At 37.7% G+C, this 27,247-nt stretch overlaps 2 protein-coding genes, 1 long non-coding RNA gene and 1 pseudogene across 4 annotated transcripts; 2 read left to right on the top strand and 2 right to left on the bottom strand.

Annotated features, from left to right (window-relative positions):
* The first annotated feature begins 6,652 nt into the window (after nt 1–6,652).
* On the top strand, nt 6,653–7,680 carry LOC113353540. The gene is made up of 2 exons (XM_026597130.1): nt 6,653–7,143; nt 7,254–7,680. Exons 1-2 carry the CDS (start codon nt 6,653–6,655, stop codon nt 7,678–7,680), a joined length of 918 nt encoding a protein of 305 aa, XP_026452915.1.
* Nucleotides 7,681–12,487: 4,807 nt separating this feature from the next.
* Nucleotides 12,488–13,760, bottom strand: LOC113326283. Its single transcript, XR_003348358.1, has 2 exons — nt 13,646–13,760; nt 12,488–12,811 (listed from the first exon to the last, which is right to left on the bottom strand). It is a non-coding gene; the product is annotated as an uncharacterized LOC113326283 (long non-coding RNA).
* Nucleotides 13,761–14,681: 921 nt separating this feature from the next.
* Nucleotides 14,682–16,203, top strand: LOC113279941 (annotated as a pseudogene).
* Nucleotides 16,204–17,021: 818 nt separating this feature from the next.
* LOC113279930 (phosphatidylinositol 3-kinase, root isoform-like) lies at nt 17,022–25,862 on the bottom strand. 2 transcript variants are annotated; one of them, XM_026528574.1, is made up of 18 exons: nt 25,573–25,862; nt 25,351–25,447; nt 25,106–25,202; nt 24,617–24,775; nt 24,303–24,512; nt 23,136–23,314; nt 22,253–22,400; nt 21,882–21,977; nt 20,889–21,024; nt 20,504–20,625; nt 19,812–20,006; nt 19,489–19,659; nt 19,213–19,350; nt 18,688–18,842; nt 18,157–18,300; nt 17,873–18,020; nt 17,589–17,744; nt 17,022–17,201 (listed from the first exon to the last, which is right to left on the bottom strand). In XM_026528574.1, the coding sequence occupies exons 1-17, from the start codon at nt 25,691–25,693 to the stop codon at nt 17,607–17,609; spliced, it is 2,454 nt and encodes an 817-aa protein (XP_026384359.1). In that variant the 5' UTR covers nt 25,694–25,862; the 3' UTR covers nt 17,022–17,201; nt 17,589–17,606. The 2 variants fall into 2 exon arrangements, with proteins under 2 accessions (XP_026384359.1, XP_026384357.1); XM_026528572.1 differs by having other exon boundaries at nt 17,022–17,198.
* Between the last annotated feature and the right edge of the window lie 1,385 nt (nt 25,863–27,247).

The raw sequence follows: 27,247 nt of genomic DNA, 5'->3' as shown, positions 1-27,247 counted from the left end.
TTCAAGAGGCGGAGCTGATAAAACCTTGTTTACATAGCTCAAATCTATGTAGATGATATCATCTATGGATCAACTTCTGAAAAATTTGCAAAGGACTTCCAAGTCTCCCTTGCTAAAGAATTTGAAATGAGCAATGTTGGTGAATTAAAATTATTCTGAGGATTACAAAATTCAACAAAGTAAGGATGGAATTTACTTATCCCAAGAGAAGTATGCTCGAGATCTTGTGACAAGGTTCGGCCCGGATAAGTCTTCTCCAAAATTGACACTTATGCCCACCACTGGTAAACTACATAGAGATGAGAAAGGAGTAAAAACGGATCAAAAGTTGTATTGATCTATTATTGGTAGTCTTTTGTATCTTACAGCGACTAGACCTGATATTTATTTCAGTGTTGGTTGTTGTGCCAGGTTTCATGCAAATCCAAAAGAGTCTCATCTTGCAGCTGCAAAAAGGATTATTCGATATATTAATCACACTGCCGGATATGGTTTATCTTACACTTTTAATATTAACACTAATCTGTTTGCTTATTCAGATGTTGATTGGGCAGGATATGTAGAAGACAAAAAGAGTACATCAGGGGGTTTCTACTATGTAGGACTGAATCTTGTAGCTTGGCATAGCAAGAAGCAAAATTCTCAATCCCTGTCTACATGTGAAGCAGAATATATTGCTGCTGGATTATGCTGTACTCAACTCTTATGGATGAAACAAATGCTAGTTGATTATGGAGTTGATACTGGATTAATGAAGATCTTTTGTGATAACTCTAGTGTGATTCGAATCACTGAGAATCCCATTGAGCACTCAAGAATAGAGCACATTGACATAAGGTACCATTTTATTCGTGATCTCTATGAAAATGGTATCATAAGTATGGAATTTGTGCCTTACGAACAACAATTGGCTGATATTCTTACCGAACCATTAGACACTGCTACGTTTCAACACTTGCGGCAGTCTATTGGTGTTTTTTTGGTTCATTAAAATGTTTCTATAACTTTTGCCCCTATGCTTATCTCTATATTTTGGGCAATTGAGTTTGAAACTCCAGTAGGTTTCCTCCAGTTCAGTTTCTTTAAAGTTTTTTTTGTCTTGTTAGTGTCATTTTTGTTTCAAAATCCTTCTTTTCTTTTGAAATTAAGGTCGCTCGTGTTGTTCTTTCGGGAATGACATCAAATGGGGGGAGAGTTCATTTAAACTTGTGCTTAATGGTCATATCTTGAAGGGTGTGCGACTGTGTAATATTAGAGGGGTTATCTTGTATCTTTAAACTCCTTGATGAATGCATTTAGCTTCGGCTTTATGATTGCATATAAATTAGTTGGTATGTATTCTTCTTTTAGTCTATGAAACGTCTCTTATAGAAATTTCATTAGGATACCGTTCTTGTACCTTTGCCAATTTTATTGTCAAAAAGGGGGACAATTAATACGTAGTTCATACTACAAATACATATGGTTTTCGGATCATTATGTAAGGGGGAATGGTTTCCATGTGAGATGGAGTATTGACTAAGGGGGAGTGATACATATCACCATAGTATTATTGTTGAAGTTGTGATACAATTGAACTCTGACACTGTGTAATAATACTATGACACTGTATAACAATGATCGAGACCGATGCTTTCTCATTGTTATAGCTACGGATCTTAAACAACGGTGATGCTAAACTTACAACCTTTGGGATCATTGGAGTACTTGGAAGTGACGAAGATTTCGAGGAATGTTGAAAATTAGACATGAGGAATAGGAGTTACTAAAGTTTCTTTATCTTTTTTGTATTCCATATGTATAGATAGTTTTGTCACTAAAATTGACAAAGGGGGAGATTGTTAGAGCATTGCTCGGTCGAACTCGCATGCGTTGCTATCTCAAGCATCTTTGTCAATGTTAGTGATCAAAACTATAAGTCTTGATTTCTAGTCTACTATAGCTATGTCTCGGACTAGGATAGAAAGTGTAGCTGAGTTCAAGGACTTCATGGCGATTCATCATACAAGAAGAAAAACTACTCAAGGAACCGGTGGAACTTCTCGACAAAAAGGTATGTGACGACTTGAACATATCTATCACTCAAAAGTATATCTACTCTATCTCCTACTCTTTGAGACAAGAAGTCGTATGATATAAATATAGACTTGGATTATACACATTTGGTATTTCGAGCTGAGTATACCTCACCTATCTATATCTCGAAATATGTGCTGGTAAGCTGTTCGCTTCAATCAAGTTTATCTTTACCTAGTGACGAAAGTCATGATATGTTTCAATCACTTTGAAAATTTCTTTTGACGAGAAATGGTGTAACAACTATACAACATCCTCTAAGAATGTTTCAATGATTGAAATGAGAGTTTAGATTACATAACCAATGGTGGACATAAGCATTGTTGTGGAAACACATTTATGTATAAGTCATATTCCTTGAACCAAAGTTTACGAACTTTGTTGATCAAGAGAAACCGGAAGAATGGCTTGTTGCCAAGTCCGCGAACTACCGAACTTCTCATCCCGAGAAATTCTGCTAGAGTTGACAAACTAGTTGCGTGAGTACCAGTCCGCGAACCCAGTCCGCGAACCGACGGAAGGTCTTTTGCCGAGATTTTCTGCTGGAGTTTGTAAACTCTGCCCAGTAGCTTAAGTCCGCGAACCTAGTCTGGGAACTTGAGAAGGTTATATATCTGAAGATGATTTCTGAACTTAAACTTAAAAAGACTAAGGAATGCAGTTTGCAAACCGTGTATATAAAATTTCATGAACCGATTCAAGTGAATCAAATCATCTTTGCTTCAATTGTGTCTTCTGTAGTACATAAGATTTCCTTGCAATTGAATAACTCTCTAACTAGTTCATTTGAAGTCATTTGAACTAGTTATGGTGAAGAAGAACATGGTTGATATGAAATGCTCATATGGCTAACCTTTTTGTTGACTATTATTGAACCAACAAGTGCATACGTTTGGGTAAGGTTAACAAACCTAGAAGTGTGCATTGTCAAGTGTGTGTAACAAGCTAAGTTTTCGATCTAACGGTTGAGAAATATTAGCTTGAATCTAAATCAGGTTTTCATCTAACGGTGAATATTGAATGCTTTGTTACTAAGCTAACATTGATTGCAAACCTTGATTTGAAAGACTATATAAATGAGATATCTAGTATTGTGCAAAACTAATCCCCACACCTTGCGTGTGATACTAGTTTGCATATTAGAGTCAATTCTCCTTTAACCTTTGGTTTTCTTCTTGTAAAACCAGGTTAACGACTTAAAGACTTCATTGGGATTGTGAAGCCAGACCGATACTACTTTTATCGTAGTTGTGTGATCTGATCTTGCATCTTGTATCGTACGAGTACAATCAGATTGATTGGATTGAGTCTGATATCTCCGATAGGCAAGATATAAAAAGTAATCACAAACATCTTCGTCTCATCGTTTGTGATTCCGCAACATCTTGTTTCGCTACCATACGATTAAGATTATTGTGAGGTGATTGATAACTCTAGGCTATTCTTCGGGAATATAAGACCGGATTATCAATTGGTTCATGTTCACCTTGATTATTATCAAAAGAAGGTACAAAACCTTTAGGGTTTATCTGTGGGAGACAGATTGATCCTTTGATAGACTTGTATGTGTGAGACAGATTTGTTTTTTTGTCAAAGCCTGCGATTTTGGATCGTAGCAACTCTTAGTTGTGGGTGAGATCAGCTAAGGGAATCAAGTGCGCGGTATCCTGCTGGGATCAGAGGCGTATGAGCATAACTGTACCTTGGATCAGTGAGAGATTGATTGGGGTTCAACTACAGTCCAGTCCGAAGTTAGCTTGGAGTAGGCTAGTGTCTGTAGCGGCTTAATACAGTGTGTTTTCAATCTGGACTAGGTCCCGGGGGTTTTCTACATTTGCGGTTTCCTCGTTAACAAAATTTCTGGTGTCTGTGTTATTTCAATTTCCGCATTATATTATTTTGTCTTTATAAATGAAATAATACATTTTGTGCGTTAGATCATCAATTAGAGTAATCCAACCTTTGTTTGTTGATTGTCGTTGATTGATCCTTGGATATTGGTCTTTGGTACCATCCAAGTTATTCCTTGTATTTGATTAGAACTCGCAGTTCCTGCTTGAGTAAATCAAATCAAGAGAGAGATATAAACTCGTTGATATACTTTTAATTGATTGAGTCTTGTTGATTCTCTTAAACGTATATTCGAGTTTGTCCATACAGATTGCTAAGCGAAATTTTGGGTGGTGTTGTTAGACCCCCGCTTTTTCACTAGACCTTGGTGTAGCGGACTTGAATATGCTTAGACTCTCTCGGTATCAGGGAACAAGAACAACAGATCCTGATAAATAAATTAGATACAAAAAACAACCTAATTATGATGAAAAACTTTGATTGAATATGAAATTGGATGTATTTTAGGTAATAAATCTAGATCTGAGATTTAATTTTGTGTAAAGATGAAATATAACCGTAGATCTGTAATAAAGAACAATCAGAGTTCGATGAAGAACGGCAGCAGAAGAAGTAAGATTAAAGAAAATTAAGGTTTATTAGTGAAATATGAATCGATACCACTGAGAATTGTGATTCCCAAGTATGATACCTTGCTAACATTCAAAGAATTGAATGTATATATTTCTATTGTATACGGTTTGAATCAATATATTTTGATTAAGATAAAGATAATGAATTACGTGACAGACTCGACTCTATATACTCACCTGACTTCTCTGAACTCTTCTCTCAACTCTCAACACGTGCATAGCACACGACTCTGATCACATGACTAGCACACGGACAGAACACACACTCACATCACTATGCTATTACGTTTGTTTGTTCAAGTTTGTGAGCTCATAACATCATTGATGACCCTACTGAAAAGAAAATATGTTATGGATTTCTTTTTTAGGAATTATCGAATTCCTTTGGTGTTTGACCAAGGTGGTTTCTTAGATTTTTAATTGGAGATTTTTCTTTTTCTTTTTAATTAATTCTTTTAATCTTAATTTCTTTAAAATGTTGTGATTTTCATGAAATTTAGTGGTGGTGCTGGTGTTGTCTACGGCAGTCGTGATGGTTGTGATGGCATTGCTAGTGAATAATGAATAGAAAATAAATAAAGAAATAGGAAGCTTCATAAGTGGTTATTGTTTTGGTTTCAGTAAAAATTTGTGGTGATGGTACTGGTTACCATTTGTAATGGTGGTGATGGAAAAACCGAAGGAGGTGGAGGAGGGTGGTACTGGTGAATATCGAAGAAGATGAAACTGGATGATACGAATCATATTTCTTTTGGAAACCGGTGTAATGATGGTGATGGTGTTGCATAGTTGCATGAATTGAAGGAGGTGGAGGATGAGGATGGTGCTGTTAGTGATGGTGGTATTTATAGTGGTGCTGGTATTTTGTGTGGTGGTAGTGAAATCGCTAGTGTTGTTGGTAATGATGGTAGTGGTAGGGCTGGTGAGAAGCTGTAGGAAGTAATCAGAGAAGAGAGGATGAGTCAATGCATCTGAAATTTTTTGATACACATGAGCTGTAACTACCCTTGAACCATGTAAAATATACCGCTTTTCGTTGATGGATAATGCGGAACGGTATTTGCGTCCAATTAAAAAGTAACGAAAAGATTTGCACACAGAGAAAAAGAAAATTATGATAGGAAGCTTTTATGAATATTCTATAATCTAACAGTTCAGTTTTCAAGAATAGAAATCAAACGGCTGATATAAGTTAGTTTGTTGACTTTTGGTTGGTCTAGTTGTCGTTAAAGAAGGGGAGATGAAACAAAAAGAAAAATACAATTTCAATAATATATAAAATATAAACCAATATGTTGTGTGAACACGTCTTGGACTGTAACGCGCTGTACTTTTTTCTCTTCGCCAAGGTTTTATCCCATTGGGTTTTTCATTATCAAGATTTTAACGAGGCATCATATGCGTGTCCAACACCGTTCTAAGATTTTTGTTGTAATTTTTTTCCTTTATCCGGATTTTATCCCACTAAATTTTACCGATAAGATTTTAATGAGACAACACTCTTAGAAATGGTGGTCCAAGAAGGAGTGTTGTGTGAACATGTCTTGTGGGGTGGCCCACCATTTTCTGGAATACTCCCGTAAATACTAGGAAGACCGACTAACTGGGAGTGGATAAATCTCACCAACTTAACAGCTAAGTGAGTCATTGTAAAACGTGTAATTTATCCTCCTTACCGCCTCAGTAGTTTTGGCTATAAATAGCCATTCATTCTTCCATTTTGAAAAGGTAACAGAACCTACTATGAATAAAATCTCATTTTCACAAAACATGTCCCTTGTGATGATTACTGCTATACACTTTAATTAATTAACTGTTCACCTTAGTATGGGTCAGTAGGTAACCACTACGTGAGACTACTTGAACTGGTCTTTAGGGTATCATTACACCACTATTTGTACAGTACTACTATAGTTCTCACATTTCCCAAAGTTAGTTGGATATAGTAATTCATAAAACGTTATCGGCACGAAATAGCTCGGTGTGTACGTGGTGTTCCAGCATTCAATCAAGCTAAAGGGGTGGTCGTCTGTTCCGATCATTTTCAGGCTCTGTTCCGGCAGATTTGACATTTCTATCACATTTCTTTTAAAATGTCGTCGAATTTAGTTAGTCTGGATTTTATGCCACTTGAGGACTCCGGTGAAAACTATCTCTCATGGGCGCTCGATGCAGAGCTGCATCTGGAAGCGAATAAACTTGATCATACGATCATTGGAGGAGATTGTACATCAGACGAACGCGCTAGAGCTGTAGCTTACTTGCGCCGTCACCTCTCCCCAACCCTGAAACATGAGGTAGCACACTGTAGAGAACCTCAAAAGTTATGGAGTACCATAAAAGGGAAATATCACCATTTTAAAGTGGTCACCCTGCCAAAAATTCGTGACCAATGGATTCATCTGAAGTTTCAGGATTTTAAATCTGTATCGGCTTACAATTCTGAATTGCATAAAATCGCTGCTCAATTTGAGATGTGCGGTGAGCCGTTGTCAGAAGAATCCAAGCTAGAGAAGACGTTAAGCACATTTCATGCTTCGCATATTGTACTTCAGCAGTTATATCGGGAACGCCGTTTTACACGGTATTCTGATCTTATATGCTGTCTTCTCGTGGCTCAGCAGAATAACGAATTGTTAATTAAAACTCACGAGTCCGTCCTTGTGGTTCTGCTCCGGTGCCCGAAGTAAATAGGGCATCGTATTCTGGACATGGACATGATCGTCGTAAGCAGGGTTTTCGTGGAAAGAAGCGTAAACGCGGAGGCTATAGGCATAGAAATGCCAACAGCCATCCGTATAACAAAAATGTGGGAGCGAAGCAAGATAAAGGGAAGGGATCGACTTCCAATTCTCAAAAGAAATCTGAGAATCCCCCGAAGAAAAATGACGAGGGTTGCTATCGTTGTGGTTCTAAAGACCATTGGTATAAATGCTGCCGCGCTGATCTCTGTGAGCCTCACAAGAAAAGGGAAGCAAACGTTGAGATGAATTTGGCAGAACGCAATATTTCCACTGAATCTCCAAAGTTAGGGGTTTCTGACTACCTACTCGATTTTGAGGGCAATGGATACCAGACTGCTTTTGACCAGTTTGTTGATGGGTTGTTTAGTGTAAATTAAAGTTGTAATATCCCGTTTTTAGTGTGTTACCTTATTTTCTAGGGTTGGGGAGAGGTGACGGCACAAATAAGCTACAGCTCTAGCGCGTTCTTCTGATGTACAATCTCCTCCAATGATCGTATGACCAAGTTTATTCGCTTCCAGATGCAGCTCTGCATCGAGCGCCCATGAGAGATAGTTTTCAACGGAGTCCTCAAGTGGCATAAAATCCAGACTAACTAAATTCGACGACATTTTCTGACTACCTACTCGATTTTGAGGGAAATGGATACCAGACTGCTTTTGACCAGTTTGCTGATGGGTTGTTCAGTGTAAATTAAAGTTGTAATATCCCGTTTTTAGTGTGATACCTTATTTTGTACTTACCTATTTTTGGTATTTTTGTCTTGTACTAATTTTTGGGCTTGTATTTGTGTAATATGTATGAATGTATGTAATATACGTGTGTTGCTAAAATTATTTTGTGCAACTATCTTATACCTTCTCTATGTATATGAAAGGGTATGGACTCTAAAAGCAATCCCGATGGTGAATTTTGTCTTGTTGATAGTGGGACGACAAATTCAATATTTCGAAGTACTAAGTACTTCGTAACCTTGAAAAGGTCCAAGGCTAGTATCACTACCATCTTATAGAAGGTGCTGGTAAAGTTTGTGTCTCATTACCATGTGGTACCATATTCACTATCAATGATGCGTTATATTCCTCCGGATCCCATAGGAATCTGTTGAGTTTTAAAGATATACGCAGTAATGGATACCATATTAAAACGGTTGATGAGAACAATAAGGAGTACTTATATATTACATCGCTTAACGGAAAGCATATTGCTGAGAGGCTTCCAGCTCTCGCTTCTGGGTTGTACCATACAAAGATTCGAAAAGTTGAATCTTATTCGGTTGTAGTTCGAAAGTTTTATGACCCGAATACATTTGTGTTGTGGCACAATCGACTTGGACACGCAGGTTCTACTATGATGAGTAAAATTGTTCAGACCTGTCAGGGACATCCTTTGCAGAAACTTCTGCTTAACAAACAACTTGGTTGTACTGCTTGTTCTTTGGGGAAACTGATTACGAAACCATCCTTGACAAAAGTGGTTCTGGAATCGCCTACTTTCTTGCAAAGAATACAAGGTGATATATGTAGTCCAATACATCCCTACAGTGGACCCTTTCAGTATTTTATGGTTCTGATCGATGCTTCTGCTAGGTGATCACATTTTTGTTTACTTTCGACACGTAATTTAGCATTTGCTCGGCTCCTTGCCCAAATTATTAAATTACGTGCTCATTTTCCTGATTATTCTATCAAGTCCATTCGGCTTGATGGTGCAACGGAGTTTTCTTCAAAGGCATTTGATGCATATTGCATGTCGTTAGGCATTGAGGTTGAGCATCCTGTTGCTCATGTGCATACACAGAATGGTTTAGCAGAATCACTCATTAAACACCTGCAACTCATTGCCCGACCTATGCTTATGAAAACTCAGCTCCCTGTTTCTGCTTGGGGACATGCAATTTTGCACGCTGCTGCACTGGTGCGCTATAGACCTTGTGCAAATAATCAGTATTCTCCTTTACAACATGTGTTAGGTCATCCACCAGACATATCTCACTTGCGTATTTTTTGGTGTGTTGTTTATGTTCCTATTGCACCACCACAGCGGACCAAGTTTGGCCCACAACGTCGACTTGGGATATATGTTGGATTTGACTCACCATCTATAATTCGATATCTTGAACCATTAACAGGGGATGTTTTTACGGCTAGATTTGCAGATTGTCATTTTTATGAGATAGTCTTCCCACCGTTAGGGGGAGGAAAGTTATTTCCTGAAGAACGACGTGAATTATCCTGGTATACACCAGAATTGTCTCATCTTGATGTGCGCACAAGCCAGTGTGAAACTGAGGTGCAGAAGATTTTACATCTTCAAAATATTGCAAATCAAATGCCTGATGCATTTACAGATACAGCAAAAATAATGAAAGTAGATGTGCCAGCTAAAAATGCTCCACCACACATTGATGTTCCTGTAGGACAATCTGTGGATGTGGCAGAAAACAAGTCGTCTGAGGCACGCCGTAAGCGTGGACGAACAGTTGGATCAAAGGATTCTGCTCCTCGAAAGAGGAAAAGCCAATCCCAATCATTGACTAATAGTGCTTTTGAGGAGACTATTAAAGAAGGATCCAAACTCTCTGAAAATAGATCTCCTAACGAGGAGAATGTCTCGACGGAGACAATGGAACCTCAAAATGAGGAAGCCTCTATTAATTATGCATGCAATAGAGAAGTTTGGGATCGAAGTACAATGATTGTTGACGACATATTTTCATTTACAGTAGCTACTGACATTGCCTTGGATGATGATGGTGTTGAACCACACTCTATAGAGGAATGTCGTCAAAGGGAAGATTGACCAAAATGGAAAAAGGAAATCCAAGCAGAATTACTTTCTCTCGCTAAGCGCAATGTTTTTGGTACTGCAGTCCGAACACCAGACAACGTGATCCCGGTTGGCTGTAAATGGGTGTTTGTGCGCAAGCGAAATGAGAAAAATGAAATCGTTCGCTATAAAGCGAGACTAGTGGCACAAGGTTTCTCACAGAGGCCAGGGATTTATTACGAGGAAACATATTCACCTGTTATGGATGCAATTACCTTTAGGTATTTGATTAGTCTGGTAGTCCATGAAGGACTCGGCATGCATCTAATGGACGTGGTTACTGCATATCTGTATGGAAAACTGGATACACATATCTATATGAAAATCCCTGAAGGTTTTCAGCTGCCAGCAGATAAACCATGTCATATGTATTCACTAAAATTAAATCGAGCCTTGTATGGTTTGAAACAATCTGGACGGATGTGGTATAATCGTCTGAGTGAATACTTGTTAAGTCAGGGTTATGTGAACAATCCTATATGCCCATGTATTTTCATTAAAAAGGCAAACACTGGGTTTTCCATAATTGTTGTATATGTAGATGACATCAATCTTATTGGAACTCCTGATGAACTCTCCAAAGCACAAAAATGCTTAAAGAAAGAGTTCGAGATGAAATATTTCGGTAAAACAAAGTTTTGTCTTGGTCTACAACTTGAGCACTATGAGGGCGGAATTCTTGTCCATCAGTCAGCGTATATAGAGAAACTTCTCAAACGCTTTAATATGGACAAATCGTATCTGCTTAGCACTCCAATGGTTGTGAGATCTCTTGATCCCAAAAGAGATCCATTTCTCCCCAAAGAAGAAAGCGAAACACTCCTTGGTCAAGAAGTACCATACTTCAGTGCCATCGGTGGGTTATTGTATTTAGATCAGTGTACTAGACCAGACATTTCTTTTGTTGTGAATCTCTTAGCCAGGTACAGTTCTGCGCCAACAAAGAGACATTGGTCTGGAGTAAAACACATTTTCCGCTATCTGCGTGGCACTAAGGACATGGGACTGTCTACTCAAAAGACTCAGAGAACTGCTTGAAGATTAAGGGTTACACATATTCCGGTTAACTTCAGACCCCCACAAAGCAATTTCTCAAACAGGATACGCCTTTACAAGCGGCGGCACGGCATTTTCATGGAGATCTTGTAAGCAGAGCATGCCAGCTACCTCCGCCAACCACTCTGAAATAATTGCTCTACATGAAACGAGTCGAGAATGTGTGTGGCTGCGATCATTAGTCGAGCATATCAGAAGCTCTTATGGTCTACCGTCCATTACCAGTGCTCCAACAATAATTTGTGAAGACAACTCAGCTTGCATAGCACAATAAAAGAAGGCTACATCAAAGGTGATAGGATAAAGCATATTTCGCCAAAACTATTTTACGCTCACCACCTCCAGAAGAAAAACGAGATTGAGATCCAGAAGATACAATCTTGTGAGAATTATGCTGATCTCTTCACCAAATCATTACCGACAAAACACTTCCGGAAGCTGGTTTACGGGATCGGAATGCGCCACATATATAAGCAGACAAATTGACAGAGATTCTTTTCAGGGGGAGATTTGGACTGTAACGCGCTGTACTCTTTTTTCTTCGCCAAGGTTTTATCCCACTGGGTTTTTCATTGTCAAGGTTTTAACGAGGCAGCGTGTCCAACACTGTTCTAAGATTTTTGTTGTAATTTTTTTCCTTTATCCGGATTTTATCCCACTAAATTTTACCGATAAGATTTTAACGAGGCAACACTCTTAGAAATGGTGGTCCAAGGAGGAGTGTTGTGTGAACACGTCTTGTGGGGTGGCCCACCATTTTCTGGAATACTCCCGTAAATACTAGGAAGACCGACTAACTGGGAGTGGATAAATCTCACCAACTTAACAGCTAAGTGAGTCATTGTAAAACGTGTAATTTATCCTCCTTACCGCCTCAGTAGTTTTGGCTATAAATAGCCATTCATTCTTCCATTTTGAAAAGGTAACAGAACCTACTATGAATAAAATCTCATTTTCACAAAACATGTCCCTTGTGATGATTACTGCTATACACTTTAATTAATTAACTAATTGTTCACCTTAGTATGGGTCAGTAGGTAACCACTACATGAGACTACTTGAACTGGTCTTTAGGGTATCATTACACCACTATTTATACAGTTCTACTATAGTTCTAACATTTCCCAAAGTTAGATATAGTTAGGGCTGCACATATTCCGGTACGGACCGGTTCTCTTATAGCACCGGTGTCTATACTTGGTATTGGTCGGTACCTCTTTTTGAGGACCGGTAGCTGTACTTTTACCTGGTGTTGTACCTGTACTTCCGGTACCGGGTTTTTACCCGGAAAACATTACAAATTATAATACTAAGTTATACGATATTTCCATTTATACTGGCGCAGATTTGGCGCTTGTGTTTTTTCAGCGTTAATAAGAGCAGAGAAGAGAGACATACACATGCCTGGAGTACAAAACCCACACTGAGAAGCATGGAATCCTGAGGTTCTTTTTTGGATGGTGTGGAATCCATCTTTAATGTTTCCAAGGACTTCATTCGTTGTAATTTAAAACCCATTTATACTGGAAAAAAGTGTCAAGCATGAACTCACTGTAAAATCCTCAACCTTTTCATGCACAGGATCATACTTGGACAAAAGAACAATGCAAGCTCTGCAACCACCTGCAATGGAAACAGATGGGATTATATATAGGCTAACTATCTCATTTTTGTTAAGAACTGAAAAATTGTATCATTTGGACTATGGCACAGACATAGCCCTTCGCAGTTACAAGAGGGTATTATGCTAAAAGGGAAAGGTAATATATGCTGTCTGCTAGCTTTGAGTGATTAATTGGTTTGCTTGACATGTTTTCAATTGCAATATTTTAGTTCTTCATCAAGTAGACAGTTACGGTGATATTAGATTTGGCTGAAGTCAATAGTTGAAATTCAAATTGGTACATGATGAGCGTCAGTATAACATAGTGTTAATGTAACATTACCAAAAAATTAGATTTCTAGTGAACTAGTAATCCTAAGTTATATTAAAGATTAATATGTAATCCAAGTAGGGCATTGATGATTCTGAAGTTAATATTCACAGAAGACATTTCCCATGCCATTTTTGAGCACAGAACATCATCTTTTTCATAACAATGGTTTGTGCAATATCTCCTCCTATTTGCTGCTAAACATTTCTACTGTTGACTACACAAAGAAATCGAAGAATCCCCAAATTTCATTTCTAACACTAAAATTCTAATTGAATCCCAAAAATTAACCACAAAACCAGTAATAAAAACTCCGTAATCGAAGTACTGATTTCTTATAAGAAAACGAAAATCCTAATTAAGGGCACACATACATACAGAATTATAGGAAGGAGAAAAGGATTTTTCTCAATGCGCAAAACCCTAAGTTTTATGTTCATGAACAATTAATCAATCAATAATTTATACCGAACTTTTGAGTGTAGAAAAGAAAACCCTAGATTGAAAATCACAAGGAACTTACAAGTTGAAGAAGAACGAGTGAGAATTTTGGAGGAAGAACAAACTCCTCCAGCAGCAGCAGCACCGCGCTTCTCAGATTTCTAAGTGAAGAAGAAGAAAATGAACGAATTAACAAGTTAATTCTATACCTGTCTTGGACGGCTATGATAATCCTATCTAGATCTAACGGCTAATAATCACCGGTTCATATGGTCCGGTTCAAGTACGGTTCTCCCCAAAAACCGGTGTCTGTACCGGTCTAATCCGGTTCTCAACTTCCAAAACCGGTATCTGTACCGGCTTGACCGGTTCCGGTTCGGTACCGGTCCGGTATGTCCGGTTCTACTCCGGTCCAGGTCGTGTAGACCGGTTCTTGTGCAGCCCTAGATATAGTAGTTCTAACATTTCCCAAACTTTTTTAATTCTAAAAATCATTATGAAATCGTGTACCCAAACTAATTTCTGACTTATTTGTTTCAAGAAAGTCAATATGGGACTTCTAGAGTGGTTTGCACATGCTACAGAAGTGAGGCATTTTGGCTGTCATAGTGGTTACTCACAAAAAGAGTTCCAAGAGCAAACATATTCAACCAAAACAACAAAAGCAAAAAAGATAAGAAAATGTTACATCATCATGTGCAATAGAAAAATGATTGAAAGAGAGTGCCATAAAACGCGTTATGGTTATTGACTCTTTGGTCTCTATACGAATACTAAATTGGCGAGGTCGTAGGAGTGTCCATATACGTTTGCGAATTTAAGGTTGGCTTTGAACACTCTGATCCCTACATATATACTACTACTACTATTAAAATGTTGAGGAGGGTGATATACCGATTGAGATCCCATAGATTCCTGAATGAAATTCCCTCCTATACACGAAGTAGCTGTTCGCAATACTACGTACAAGGAGAAAGAAAGAGGCAGAGGTAATGATAACTTTCTTGGTTTCTTTCCTGTCCGGCGTAAAATATTAAACTTCGCTGTTTTTAAATTTTGCAGGAAGTTTCAAGACTTGTCAAAGAGATCGGTTGGTCATCGCACTGCAGTGAATAACAATGGCTAGACAACAACTCGAAGTGCTCAACGCACTTGATTTAGCAAAAACACAATTGTACCATTTCACCGCAATAGTAATTGCGGGTATGGGTTTTTTCACAGATGCCTACGATCTCTTTTGCATCTCGCTAGTCACTAAATTGCTGGGTCGCATTTACTACCATGTTGACGGTGCTTCAAATCCCGGTTCCCTGCCACCAAATGTTGCTGCTGCCGTTAATGGTGTTGCTCTTGTCGGTACTCTCACTGGTCAGCTTTTCTTCGGCTGGCTTGGGGGTAAAATGGGTCGAAAAAAAGTTTATGGTATGACTCTTATGATCATGGTAATCTGTTCCATTGCTTCTGGTTTATCTTTCGGTAAGCACGCTAAAGGAGTGATTGCCACCCTTTGCTTCTTTCGGTTCTGGCTTGGTTTCGGTATTGGTGGTGACTATAATGTCTGAATACGCCAGCAAGAAAACGCGCGGAGCTTTCATTGCTGCTGTTTTTGCGATGCAGGGTTTCGGAATTTTAGCTGGTGGAATTGTGGCACTTATAGTTTCTGCTGCTTTTAAAGCTAACTTTTCTGCACCAAGTTATGAAGCCAATGCTTCTACTTCAACTGGGCCGGAGGCTGATTATATTTGGCGAATGAAAATGCCTGAGACAGCTCGATACACTGCTCTGGTAGCCAAGAATGCGGGACAGGCAGCTACAGACATGTCAAAAGTTCTAAATGTTGAAATTCAAGAAGAACAAGAAAAAATTGAGCAAATAACAAACGACGCAAGAAATTCGTTCGGGATGTTCTCTAAACAGTTCCTTCACAGACACGGGCTTCATTTACTTGGAACTACCAGTACTTGGTTCTTACTTGACATAGCTTTTTACAGCTCAAATTTGTTTCAAAAAGACATATTTAGCGCAGTTGGATGGATTCCTCCAGCAAAAACCATGAATGCAATCGAAGAAGTCTATAAAATTGCCAGGGCGCACACTTTAATTGCGCTTTGTGGAACAGTTCCTGGATACTGGTTTACAGTGGCTTTTATTGATATAATTGGGAGATTTGCAATTCAGATGATGGGTTTCTTTTTCATGGCAGTGTTCATGTTCGCTCTGGCATTTCCTTACAATCACTGGAAACAAAGAGAAAACAGAATTGGGTTCATAATCATGTATGCGTTGACATTTTTCTTTGCGAATTTCGGACCTAACAGTACTACATTTGTCGTACCAGCCGAAATCTTTCCAGCTAGGTTGCATTCGACTTGTCACGGTATATCAGCGGCTGCAGGGAAAGCCGGTGCAATTATTGGTGCATTTGGATTCTTATATGCAGCACAGAGCCAGGACAGTGCAAACACTGATGCAGGGTATCCGCCTGGTATTGGAATTAAGAATTCATTGATCGTGCTCGGTTGCATCAACTTCTTAGGGATGTTATTCACGTTCTTGGTGCCTGAATCGAAAGGAAAGTCACTCGAAGAAATGGCTGGGGAAAATGAAGATGTAGATGCGACGCCATCAGTCCCCATCTAGTCAGATCACTGGCTTCTTCTTGATCCAGTTGCAAGTATATATTGTGTGCTAGTACTCGATTGTCCATCTTTGTAAGTGTTTGTAGAGCATTGTTTATTTCATTTCTACTGTTACTTTGTTGTGGTGTCTTTTGATTCTCTTATACCATGTAATTTCTTATTTATTTGAAGTGTGAAATCCTTGCTCATTGACTAAAAGAACACTATAATTTTAAGCGACGAAAATCATATCGTAGAAAGACCTAGTGAACTGGAACGGAAATCAAAAAGGAAAATCTAAGAAAATCGACGACTTTACAGAATCGACTCAAATAAAATTATGATCCTTCAGCAATCAGCATTGACAGAAAAGCTCGTTAGACTTCAAACAGGTTTCCTGGAACTAAGTTGGCTGGAGAAAAGAACTGCACCCAGTTCTAGCAGTTCAAAGTTCTCTTGATTGAAAAAAAAAGAAATACTAAAGAAAAGGGAAAACATTTAAATTGAGGTCATCAAGTTAATTAAGGAGGTTCAGCTCCTAAAATTAGTGCTTGTTTGGTCCAAGCCGGAGGTGGTAGAAAAAACTGTAGAGAAAACAAGCTGCCTTCTTTCCTCTGTGTTTGTTGTGTAATTCCATTTTGGCTTCTGGAATTTTTGTCAGGTGGGCCAATAAAATTGTTATTACTTCATAACAACTCTTTAAGCAAATTAGTCCAGCAACTGTTCCCGGACAACTTTATCAGATTCACGTTTGATATACAAGTTAAGGCTCTAGTTTGTTGATGTACTTGGCGTTTTCAGGTAAGAATAAACATCATAAGACGAGCATAGAGTGTGATCTAGGAGCAACTAAAAAAGCATATAAACTTTAGGATAAAAATATTTGAAGGACAAACCATATGAACACGGTTGAGGATAAGGATATAAAGTTCAGAAATAAACCATTATATACATGTTACATGTAAAACACAGAGCCACTATGGTCCAAGAGATGATGATTCTCCAAATGCCTTTCATCTGCTAGTAAAAGAAGAACAAGGTTAAGAAAAATAGAAGAACGGCGTCCAGTAATAACTTTATCATTTCATTGTGCCCAAGAATATTGGAGGAGACGATATTTTAGACTAAAATATAAGAACGGCGTCCAGTAATAGCTTTATTATTTAATTGTGCCAAAGAATATTGGAGGAGACGATATTTTAGACTCTACAAAAGGGAGTCATGAAGGTGACAAGATGTGGTCTCATAGGTGTTAAAAACCATTGTCATTGTGGAATTTTGGTTCCATTCGAGTGGTTGCATAACCACTGACATTCCAAAAACATTACTTGCGATTTTTTTCGAGAGAACAGTAAATCAATCAACAAGTAGGAAAAGGTTCCATGCAGGATCAAAAGAATAACATACCAGGTGGGTACAAAGGTATCAACGCCAGTACTGAGCCCAACGATGAATGGTCTCAACCATTTGAGGGAACAAAGCACTGACACTCTCATTGATTAGATCCTGGAAAAAATGTATTGCAGCTTCGTCGTCCAAGTCCAACCGAAACTTCTCTTGAAGCTAAATAATAATAATAGTAAAGAACAGACCAAGGAATGGACTATAATAACAAAACAAATAATAGCAATAATTTTCTTAAGGTAGGAAAGATTTCAAAAATAGAGTGAAATGTGAGAAACATTGCCAACCTTAAGAATTCCTTTTTCAGGATCGGAAGCTATTTCAGGAATGTTGGAACCCGCCATCAAATAAAACAAATTTAATATTAGGTTACTGGACTTCCTGAGGATGTTATACGCTTCACAACAATATGATTTGAACCTCGTGTAGTATTGGCTGAATGCATAGAAACATATAACAGAACAAAGAAACCTTAATCAGCATAATATATACATAAAATAGAACTGTGTAGCGGAAAGGGGAAAAATTGAAAGTGATATAAGTTACGTGTATATAGGAAAAAAACCAATACCTCTCTGCACCACCCATAGCCTCAACCATCTCTTTGCAAAGTTTCATTGGTGGTGGAAACGGCTTAGGATCTTTTCCCAGGATAAAACCGAAATCAACATGGAAAAGGCGTCCATCATCCCTAAGGAGAAGATTGTCTAGATGCCTACAAGAAAACAAAGATCAACATTATTGACATGTGGAAAGTGGAAGCACCACACTGAGACAATCTTCATATGAAATTAATCCTACAGCTAATTTCAAGTAAGATAGCTCATTTTCATCTGTGCGCAGTCCTCTGGTACAGCATTCTGAGGAATAAAGGAATGACATCCATATTAAGGCTTGTGAGTTTCAGTATCTGGTTCCCTTGCCTTCCCGTATAAAAAAAAAAGTCAAACACGGAGTCCAAAGCTATTTTAGCTCGATTAAGATTCAAAGACTATTCAAGATTGAAGCTCCAGGGTTCTGCAGGAATTTTCACTAATCCTAATTTCAAACCCATTTCTACAATTTTGCCACCTTGTGAAGATCAAAGTCAGCTAGTAATTACCTGTCACCAATCCCCAGTATGTACGTAATAACAGAATACCCGGCACAGCTTTTTATGAAGGTATCAAGACAGGTAGCTGTTATCCCAAATGGTCCATCTTCGTCGGGGTGAAACTTTTGCAAATAGCTTACAATGCTACGATTCTCTGATAAAATCTAGAAGAAGTAAAGGAAAAATCAGTACTCAACAATCTATATGAGATGATGATATATAATAGGTGATATGAAAATTGCACAGTAAGATTACTAGATGAGTTGAAGCACAAGAGACATACAAATTGACGATTCAGAGAAGGCTAAATTAGTTAAAAGGTCAATCACAGACGGAAAATCAACAAAATTACATGTAATTCTGTGAAATTTTTCAAATGTGGAAGTTGTAACGGGGAAAAAATATGGAATGAGCTATATGAGGCTGTCTGCCAGTTGATGGAGATCTGACAGCCAAAACTACAGCGTACCATGAACATCTTCATTTACAGATGCACGCACTGCAAGGTAAAGACCAGATAGATAACCATTTTACCTGAGCTAATGAACTTGATGGAATGAATTCCATCATTCCTTCATCTTGTCCAGTTGCAAGTACTCTATATGGAGTTAAATGTAAGTCAAGATTCTCCAATTTCAGCAACCGATCCATGAGGGAAACCATCTGAATGACCTAATAATTTAACATTAACATTAATTGGTTAATCATAGATAAGAAGCAAGCATATCAGAAAACGAGAAAAGCGCACTGAATGGTCCTTAAAACTCAGGAAAAGCTAATTAAGGCTTCAAGAAAAGAAGCAGCAACTACCAATTGATCTTGACGAATATCGTCCCCTTTTTTAAATATGATTTTGCAGCGTCCACCAGTTGTAGTGCGGAAAGTAAGTCGTAAAGGATGCAACGCACTTTTAAATATTGATGACTCTGCTGGTATAATCCCACTAATGAGCACACCAGGTGTAAGTGGAGACCGAATCGGCTGAAAATGTAGGAAAGAAATTAACAGTATGTACCTCCATGAATTTGAACATTATCAAGACAAGTATATATGGTATCCAAAGCTGACATCATGCGTACAAACGTAAAAAAAAGCAGACAAGGTATCCTAAATAAATGAAAGAGAATCTGTACCTCTTCAAAATGGGTAAGCTCGCTAAGAAGACCAGATAGCAGTTGTCTTAGCTTTTCAATTTTCTTCTGAGTCCCACCACGTACATTCCTCACCTCCCTTGATATGCTAACTAACTGAGCAGTCAGTTCTGTCTGATGCACCAGACTCCGCCACAACTTTAAGCCATCTTCATTGCCATTTATGCCCGCTGATAACTGTTCCGATAAATGTTGTTAACGACATTAGAACTGCATCGCGGAGAAAACTAAGATTTTTAAATTTCATAGGTCAGATATTCTTTTTTGTACTTGAAGATTTATTGCACATGAAACACTTGAACTGCTGTGATGCTATCCTTGTTATGAAGTCTGAGAAAATCAATTTCAATTTTGAAACAAGGTAATCCTAATTCAAAAAATAAGTAAGCATAGAAACATGGAGTAGAGACAGGGTTGTGGTGGGGGACGATGCCTTCTTGCACATATAGATACTCTATGTCCTGCCTTCTATAATACAATATTTGTTCAATGTTCTGCGACAAATAAGACATGGTACATAGATTCTAAGTTCACTGCCAAGTGTTTTTCTTCCTCTGTTGCTGTAGGTGGTAAACTTTCACATATGCCAAAGTGCAGATTCAAATCTCAGCACTAAAACAAGTAACTTCTGATGCTAATGACTAATGTAATAATAGAAGAGATAGATAACGCACTTTCATCATATTGTCTTCCAGGATCTCATTGGTACAGTAAAATCGCTTTGCATATGCAGGATCATTAAGTTCCACTGCCACATACCAACGGAGAAAGCTAGCCAACTCAATGTTGCACAACGCTGCAAAATTATAAACGTTCTTGTTAGGGTGACACCAATTGGGTAGCTGCAGAAACATAAATTAGCTTTGTGCTGCGAAATTCTATAGGCAGGTGCTAGGGGCCCAGCAAATTTTCACTAATCAGCTGTATAAGGAGGTGCTAAGTAGTGTCTGATTAAACTTTAAGGTCCCTAGAGTTCCAACTAGTGTCTCGGCGCTGATTAATGGGCCTAGAGTTTTCCACTTAGCCCTTCATGGTTTTAAGAAAGATATGGTTACATACAGCGTTTCACAAGGAAATGACTTAAGCGAGATTTATCAGACCGCTCAAAGCGAAGAGCTTGCACTAACTGAAGTAAATAACACTGGAGCTCTTCATCATCAGCTCTCTCAAGCACACTTACAGCATATGCACGCACCTGTTGACAGAAACATGGAATGGTACATTAAAGGTCAGAAACTTGTGTTTTCCAGGGTTAGTCGAATTATTTTGTCATATTAGTGAAATATCGTGAAAAGTACCAAATAATGGAACTCAAAGAAAAACTAAAACTATGGAAGATCAATCACATCCACAGATCTTCTAAGGAAGCACTTTTCCCAGTGCAAAAAACTTTGTAGATAATAATGGCTCAACCCCGATTTTATAATACAAAATGAATTTAACAAAGATTCTTGTGATGCCTGGGAATATAATAGATGATAGAGTTCCATGTCTTAAGTAAATAATTCTTCCTAGACCCCTTTAAACTGCTAATAATCAAAATGCGCCAGCTATTGTACGTGTTCAGGTATTGTACAAGCAATTTTCAGTCATCACACTAACGAAAAAAGACGTTTTCGAATATAAACTTTTCATCATAACATTTGAGTATGATAATTATGGTGAAGAAATCAAACTCATGATGTCCTCTATGATATTTCCTTGAAGTTTTACTGATTCTCTTAAGTATGGGATGTTCTCATGTAGTATGGGATACGTGAAGGTGTAAGGAAAGCTAAGGGTTTAAGGGTCTTCCATTATTACATTTACTCATTGGTCGTGTGTAGTGTGTACATTTCAAGTTTGAAGAAGTGTGTAAATGCAAAGAGTGCTGGTTAAAAGGTAAAGAACCTCATTGTGCCGAAAACTGGGAGAATACAGGGACTTTAAATAGGTGCTTTGTCAATATCATTTACGAATCATGGCGTTAAATAAAGGAATATTTTGAACTCCATTATAAAGGAAACTTGACACCTAAAAAGTAAATTGGAGGGTAACTCCTTCATACCTTACCTCTTCGCTTTCGAAAACAGGAGATAGAAGCTCCAATGCATCACATACATCAATCGTCTCCCATTTTCCCATCAGTTCAAGGGCCTGCTTTGCTTCCTGAAATGCCCAACAACAATGTAAATATAACGGATGGCATTCCAACAGATTAAGGCTTATATTGTGTAATAAAAAAAAATCACAATTTAGTTCCTATTTCTCTTTCATTTCTTTCTTTAGATAATTAACTCTCTAAACCTTAGAAATGAAGTACAAATACAACTGCACAAGAGATTCATGTGGAACAGAATTGGTACAGCTGATCAAAAGAAAAGATGCATTTGAGAAATATCAGAACAGATTGATGTGAAAAAAGAAAAAAACAGACTCCTGACCTGAATATCACTCCATTCAACACAGCGTAGGAACTTGGCTAGGGCCCTCTTCTCAGACATCAAGTAAAACCTAAATTTCCACAATAGTTGCCTCTCATCTCCACTCAAATTCCATGTTGGGGGGTACTTGAGTACTTTCTGGATCGACCTAAAAAAAAGAGTTAAGTTAAAAAGTTCACTTAAAAATTTAGTTAACATAATCCATATGACACTGACGATAACTGATAAGAAAGCAACAACAGCAGTAAAAGAAATCACCAAACCAAACAGAAAAGGTAGCTTTTCTAGGCATCAGTTCTTTTGCTTTTCCAGAAAAGGATACTAATACATCAGTCAGTACAAGATCAAATTTGCAACGCTCTATCTACCATGGTAAAATTCAGCACCTTTTTCATTCATTATAATGCTACAGATTAAAAAAATCTACATTTGAAACACAAACACACTCGATTGAGAATCGTCACTATTTAAAATGGCAAAAAAAACGTCGTTGTTCGATTATGGTACAGCGTGTGTTCGACAATGACAAACACTGTTTAGGGGTGCTCAACACGGCCTTGTATCTAAGTATATTATATATAAATCGTTATATATGTATTTGCTTGCATAGAAACTAGGTGGACCTTAGTTTTCTTCTTATTTCATCTTCTTAGTATTTTGTGAAACCCAAGCTGCTTAACTTGTTCTCTGGGAGGATGTGAGACCACTGCTGCGTCCACCACTGTCAGACACGAGTGCTAGTGCCAGAGTAGTGGTTTATGCAGCAATACAAATTCAAAATGAATAACACAGCGAAAAAGAATACAACAGTACATCATCCCAAACTTATTTGATAATGAATGACAAGCATCCTGGTCAGGCGCTAGCATGGTCATCGACTTACTTTCTTTCGTTAATGCTCGGTTTGAGATCTCTGTCGATGATTCCACGAGTCAAACTTCTTGCTAACTTGAGCTGCTTATGCTCAGAAGGATTTATCCTTCCTACCTCAGGGTCCCACACAGTAACGAGCTCATTTGGTGAAGATACAGGAGATGGTGACAAAAAATTTGCTCCAGACTCCTGAATATATATTTTCAAAAGAACTATGATTACACATCTAAAAATTAAAGACATATATAACGAAATGTTGAAGGTAACATTATAAGTATGGAAGTACAACTTTTTGAAATATTGCACTTCTATGAGCAGAAGAAATGCATGAACACCATCATAATAAGTCCGCTCTAGACATCCCAGAGGGCTCCTTCAAAATATGCATACATCGGAATTCTATGCATCAATTTACAGATTTCAAAAGACTAACTACCATAAATTTGTAGTTTAACTTGACCAATCTAATCAAAATCTCATAAGGAGAAAGATGGAATATCTAGCTATTCCTCTTCTTTCCTTGCAATTGTTTTGAGGTCTTCTGACTCTTCTCTTCTTTTCGTCGAGTCACCTGACCTCTCTGTTTCTCTTTCTATAGTATTTTTGGTCCAATAAGAAATTTCAAGCACTTCAAACGTTAAATGTCTGGTTTCTAATTGACTTCCTCCATTAATAGTTTCAGTTCTTTCTAGTTTAACAGAAAGTCCTAGACTTCTGTGCTTTGAACAAAACAATTTGGTCATGAGCAAAAGGGGACTAAGGTTTTTGTCGAATATTTTCTCTATGGCTAGTTGCTATTTTTGCTATTAGTTTATGTAAGGGAATGCCAAGACTTGAACAGAAACTAACTGCGGTTCTGTCTTCTTCAATCAGTTTGGATTCCAAGGGTATCCAACCACCTACAGCTTGATGATATGCTATCACAAACACTGACCATTCAAATAAGCAGACAGGACATACGGAGGTTTAGTATTTCTCAAACAGGTAAGTTTCTTAAAACCTTCTTCCCAAGATAATACAACAGGCACCGAAAAGGAAAGCACCCTCAGATGCGAGTTAAATAAATTATAAATTACACTAATGAAGTTGTTCAAGCATGTATTCAGCATCCAAAGAAGTATCACTAATTAGATAGCAGCAAACTGAAGCATGTATTCAGCATAATAAGAAATACTACCTGGAAAACAACTCTGTGTTCAAAACTGCAGAAGTCAACGATTAGGCTCAAGTGTGAATTTCCTTTTGAATATCTTTCTTTTTCCTTAACTTTCTCAATGGATTTAAATGTAAGACGGTCCAGCCAATCAATGCGCTGTATCTGTCCTCTCTCATACTTATTGACGAGTTTATCAAGACGCTCCAACTCTCCTCGATCAGGCCTGGGGACCTGTACAGAGTACCATTAAGATAAAATTGATGCAGCCAAAAGAAAAAACATATGGCAGTAGCACTGAAATAAACAAGAAAACTATTAGAGCATTAGCAAGAAACCTTTCCAGGAGTTGTTGTAGGATATGATCCATCAGCTTCTTTTCCTAGCCAGAGACGAAGCTTCTGCTTTCCTGTTTTAAGTTGCTTTTTACTGTTAAAGAGAAGAATGGTGGCACCTCCAACTAATCCTTCATCTTCCCTACAAGAGACATCCCAAACCTGAAGGTCCAATAGTCCAAGAAAGTCGGTGGTAAATAAATGGCTAATGTTGAACTTGGGGGAAAGCAAGAGTAGCTTATTATATGTCTCCCAGTTAAGAGAATAGAGCTATGAAAAAAAAACGTAAGACACGGTAAGTCAGTGCCATTTGTTAATATTACACCACTGCGCCCACACAAATTGTTGTGTTTACAAGCACCTTGATGTTCCGGAGACACATTTAGTCACAGGTCCAGCAAGATGAGTGCAAGTCATTGGCAACAGTAAATCAAATAATAGAAATGCTAGGATATTATCTTGTCGCTCTCAAAGATATTGAGCGTAACTCACTGTTAATGCAAGTTGAGAATGTGCTGTTAAATCCCGATACTTGGTACTCAGTGTAACGAGCTCATTCCAGCAGTATGGTTGTCCTGAAGATTCTAACCTAAATTATTAACCAAGTAGTGTATATGTTAGAAGACACATTTAACAGACATAGGGATCCTCAGCATCAATAATACAGAATTAGAATTACAAAAAAAAAAAAAAAAAAAAAAACTTAATAAAGCAAAAATGAGGAAACATGTAGGAACCTTGTTCTGGTTGAAAGACCAAATGGAGCGCCATCAATGAATAACTGACACTCGACGTATAACTCAGCCTTTCTCTTGTCAGTAATGGAATCAATTTCTACAAACCAATTATAAAGAAAATTCAATTAGCTACCTAAAATCAATTTCTCCAAATAAGTTCCCACTAATTGGAATCAAAACCAGTAATTGAATACTGAAAAACCAAATCAAAACACAAATTACCTAAATATTCATCTTCGGAAGTCTTGATTGGTGGCAAGTTCCCTTCGAGACTGTCGACTCTCAATGTAACTGGAAGATTAATATCACAAGACAAGAAGAAACGAAACTCATTCCCAGTCATATTTTCTTCTTCTTCTTACCCACAATTTAATTCAGGAAGCCATAATTAGGGTTTGGTTTCCAAAAGGGGCTATGAGCTAATCAAAAGAGGCGAATCCACTGTTTTGTTTTCTTAATCTTAATTGAGTTTTGTTTTCTGAAAATCTATTCGCGGCTAAATCAGGCTGCCCAAGTCGGCCAAACGTCCCATTGGCTTTGTATCGGACGATTTAATTATTTATTTATTTTGAAACGATTTAGTCTTGGATCCATGTTGGTCCATATAAGAGGAAGTCTTAGGGTGGAGTCCAAACTATTCCAAGCTTGGAAAAAGTACGCAATGCAAGTCTAATGACTTCCAAAAAATTGAAAAAAAATTTAAGCTAATTTAAATGATGCTCAGCGTTATTCCTTTTCCCAGTATAACATATCTATTCCAGATGATGAGGTGGCATGGAATTTAGAAGATGGAATTCTTCCACCATAAGACTTGCTCCAATAAACCTATTATAGGGTTTCCAAGCTTTTGGTTTTGAAGCTCCTATAAATTCAAGTTTCCCAAATATGGATAAGGAGATATTTCACCTATAACAAAAAAAAGAATAGTTTTAAATAATTAACCTAAAGCCAAAAGCTAAAGCTAAACCTAATCCTCTTCTTTTTGTCCATTGTCTCTTCTTCTTCCATTTTTTTGTTTTTGTTTTTCATCAACCACGATTCTCCACAAGTTATCATTTCAATTAGGTAATTACTTCATCGATTCTCCACAAGTAATTACTTTAATTATGTAAGAATCAAAAACCCACCCTTTTTCGTTGCTTTTGGTCGCATAAATAGGTTAGATTTGATCAAATTAGGGATCTTGAAATAGTTTCAGAGTTACTTACGGTTGGGGAGTATTGGTTTTCCAAACAGTAAAACAGTTATAAGGTTGGGAAAATATGAACTCCCAACCGTATTTTAACATGAGCTTTTTTTACGGTTGGGAGTTCCAGCCGTATATGGTAGTTATGGTTGAGAGAATATAAACTCCCAACCGTATTTTAACCTAGGTTTTTTTACGGTTGGGAAAATTGAAGACTCCGAAACGTATGTTAAATTAACAAAAATAAAAAAAGTTAGATTTTGATTTTCAAACCCTAACTATAAATTAGCCTAACTTAATTACTTTTTTTTGGATAACTGGAGTTTTATTATTTAATCATCATCAGGATCAAAAAACCTGTCTAACAATGTATCTATCTGCAATGTATTGCAGTTGAATTCTTCAAGGACTGACTTATCCTTCCTGACAAACATAGAAATGGAGTCTGCTAAAAGATTAACATTTCTCCTTACATGACTTACGTTAGCAAATTTAAAAGAGCCTAGTAGAGTTTTAATATCTCTCAAAAGTTTCCTATTTTCCCATCGCACAGACACAAAGTTATTATTGATAGCGTTAACCACCACTTCCACATCAGCAATGATGTGGATACTGTCCAACTCCATAGCTTGAACCTATTGCAGTCCTTCCAGAATTGTCATGCATTCTCCAGCTTCAACATCAACTACTCCAGCTGCATAGGTTCCTTTA

This window comes from Papaver somniferum, chromosome 1 (genome assembly GCF_003573695.1).
Source record: "Papaver somniferum cultivar HN1 chromosome 1, ASM357369v1, whole genome shotgun sequence".
In the NCBI taxonomy this organism is placed as follows: Eukaryota; Viridiplantae; Streptophyta; class Magnoliopsida; order Ranunculales; family Papaveraceae; genus Papaver; species Papaver somniferum.
The sequence above is the reverse complement of the archived record's forward strand: the minus strand, read 5'-3'. Positions and strand labels throughout refer to the sequence as shown.

Excerpts from the sequence above, each read along its gene's own strand:
- LOC113353540 (XM_026597130.1), top strand. The coding sequence starts at position 6,653 with ATGTCGTCGAATTTAGTTAGTCTGGATTTTATGCCACTTGAGGACTCC. Across the intron at positions 7,144-7,253 it reads CGGGAACGCCGTTTTACACG|GGCATCGTATTCTGGACATG; the intron begins GTATTCTGATCT and ends CGAAGTAAATAG.
- LOC113279930 (XM_026528574.1), bottom strand. The coding sequence starts at position 25,693 with ATGACTGGGAATGAGTTTCGTTTCTTCTTGTCTTGTGATATTAATCTT. Across the intron at positions 20,007-20,503 it reads TGGAAGACAATATGATGAAA|TTATCAGCGGGCATAAATGG; the intron begins GTGCGTTATCTA and ends TTATCGGAACAG. Across the intron at positions 17,745-17,872 it reads CTGAAAAAGGAATTCTTAAG|CTTCAAGAGAAGTTTCGGTT; the intron begins GTTGGCAATGTT and ends ATTATTATTTAG.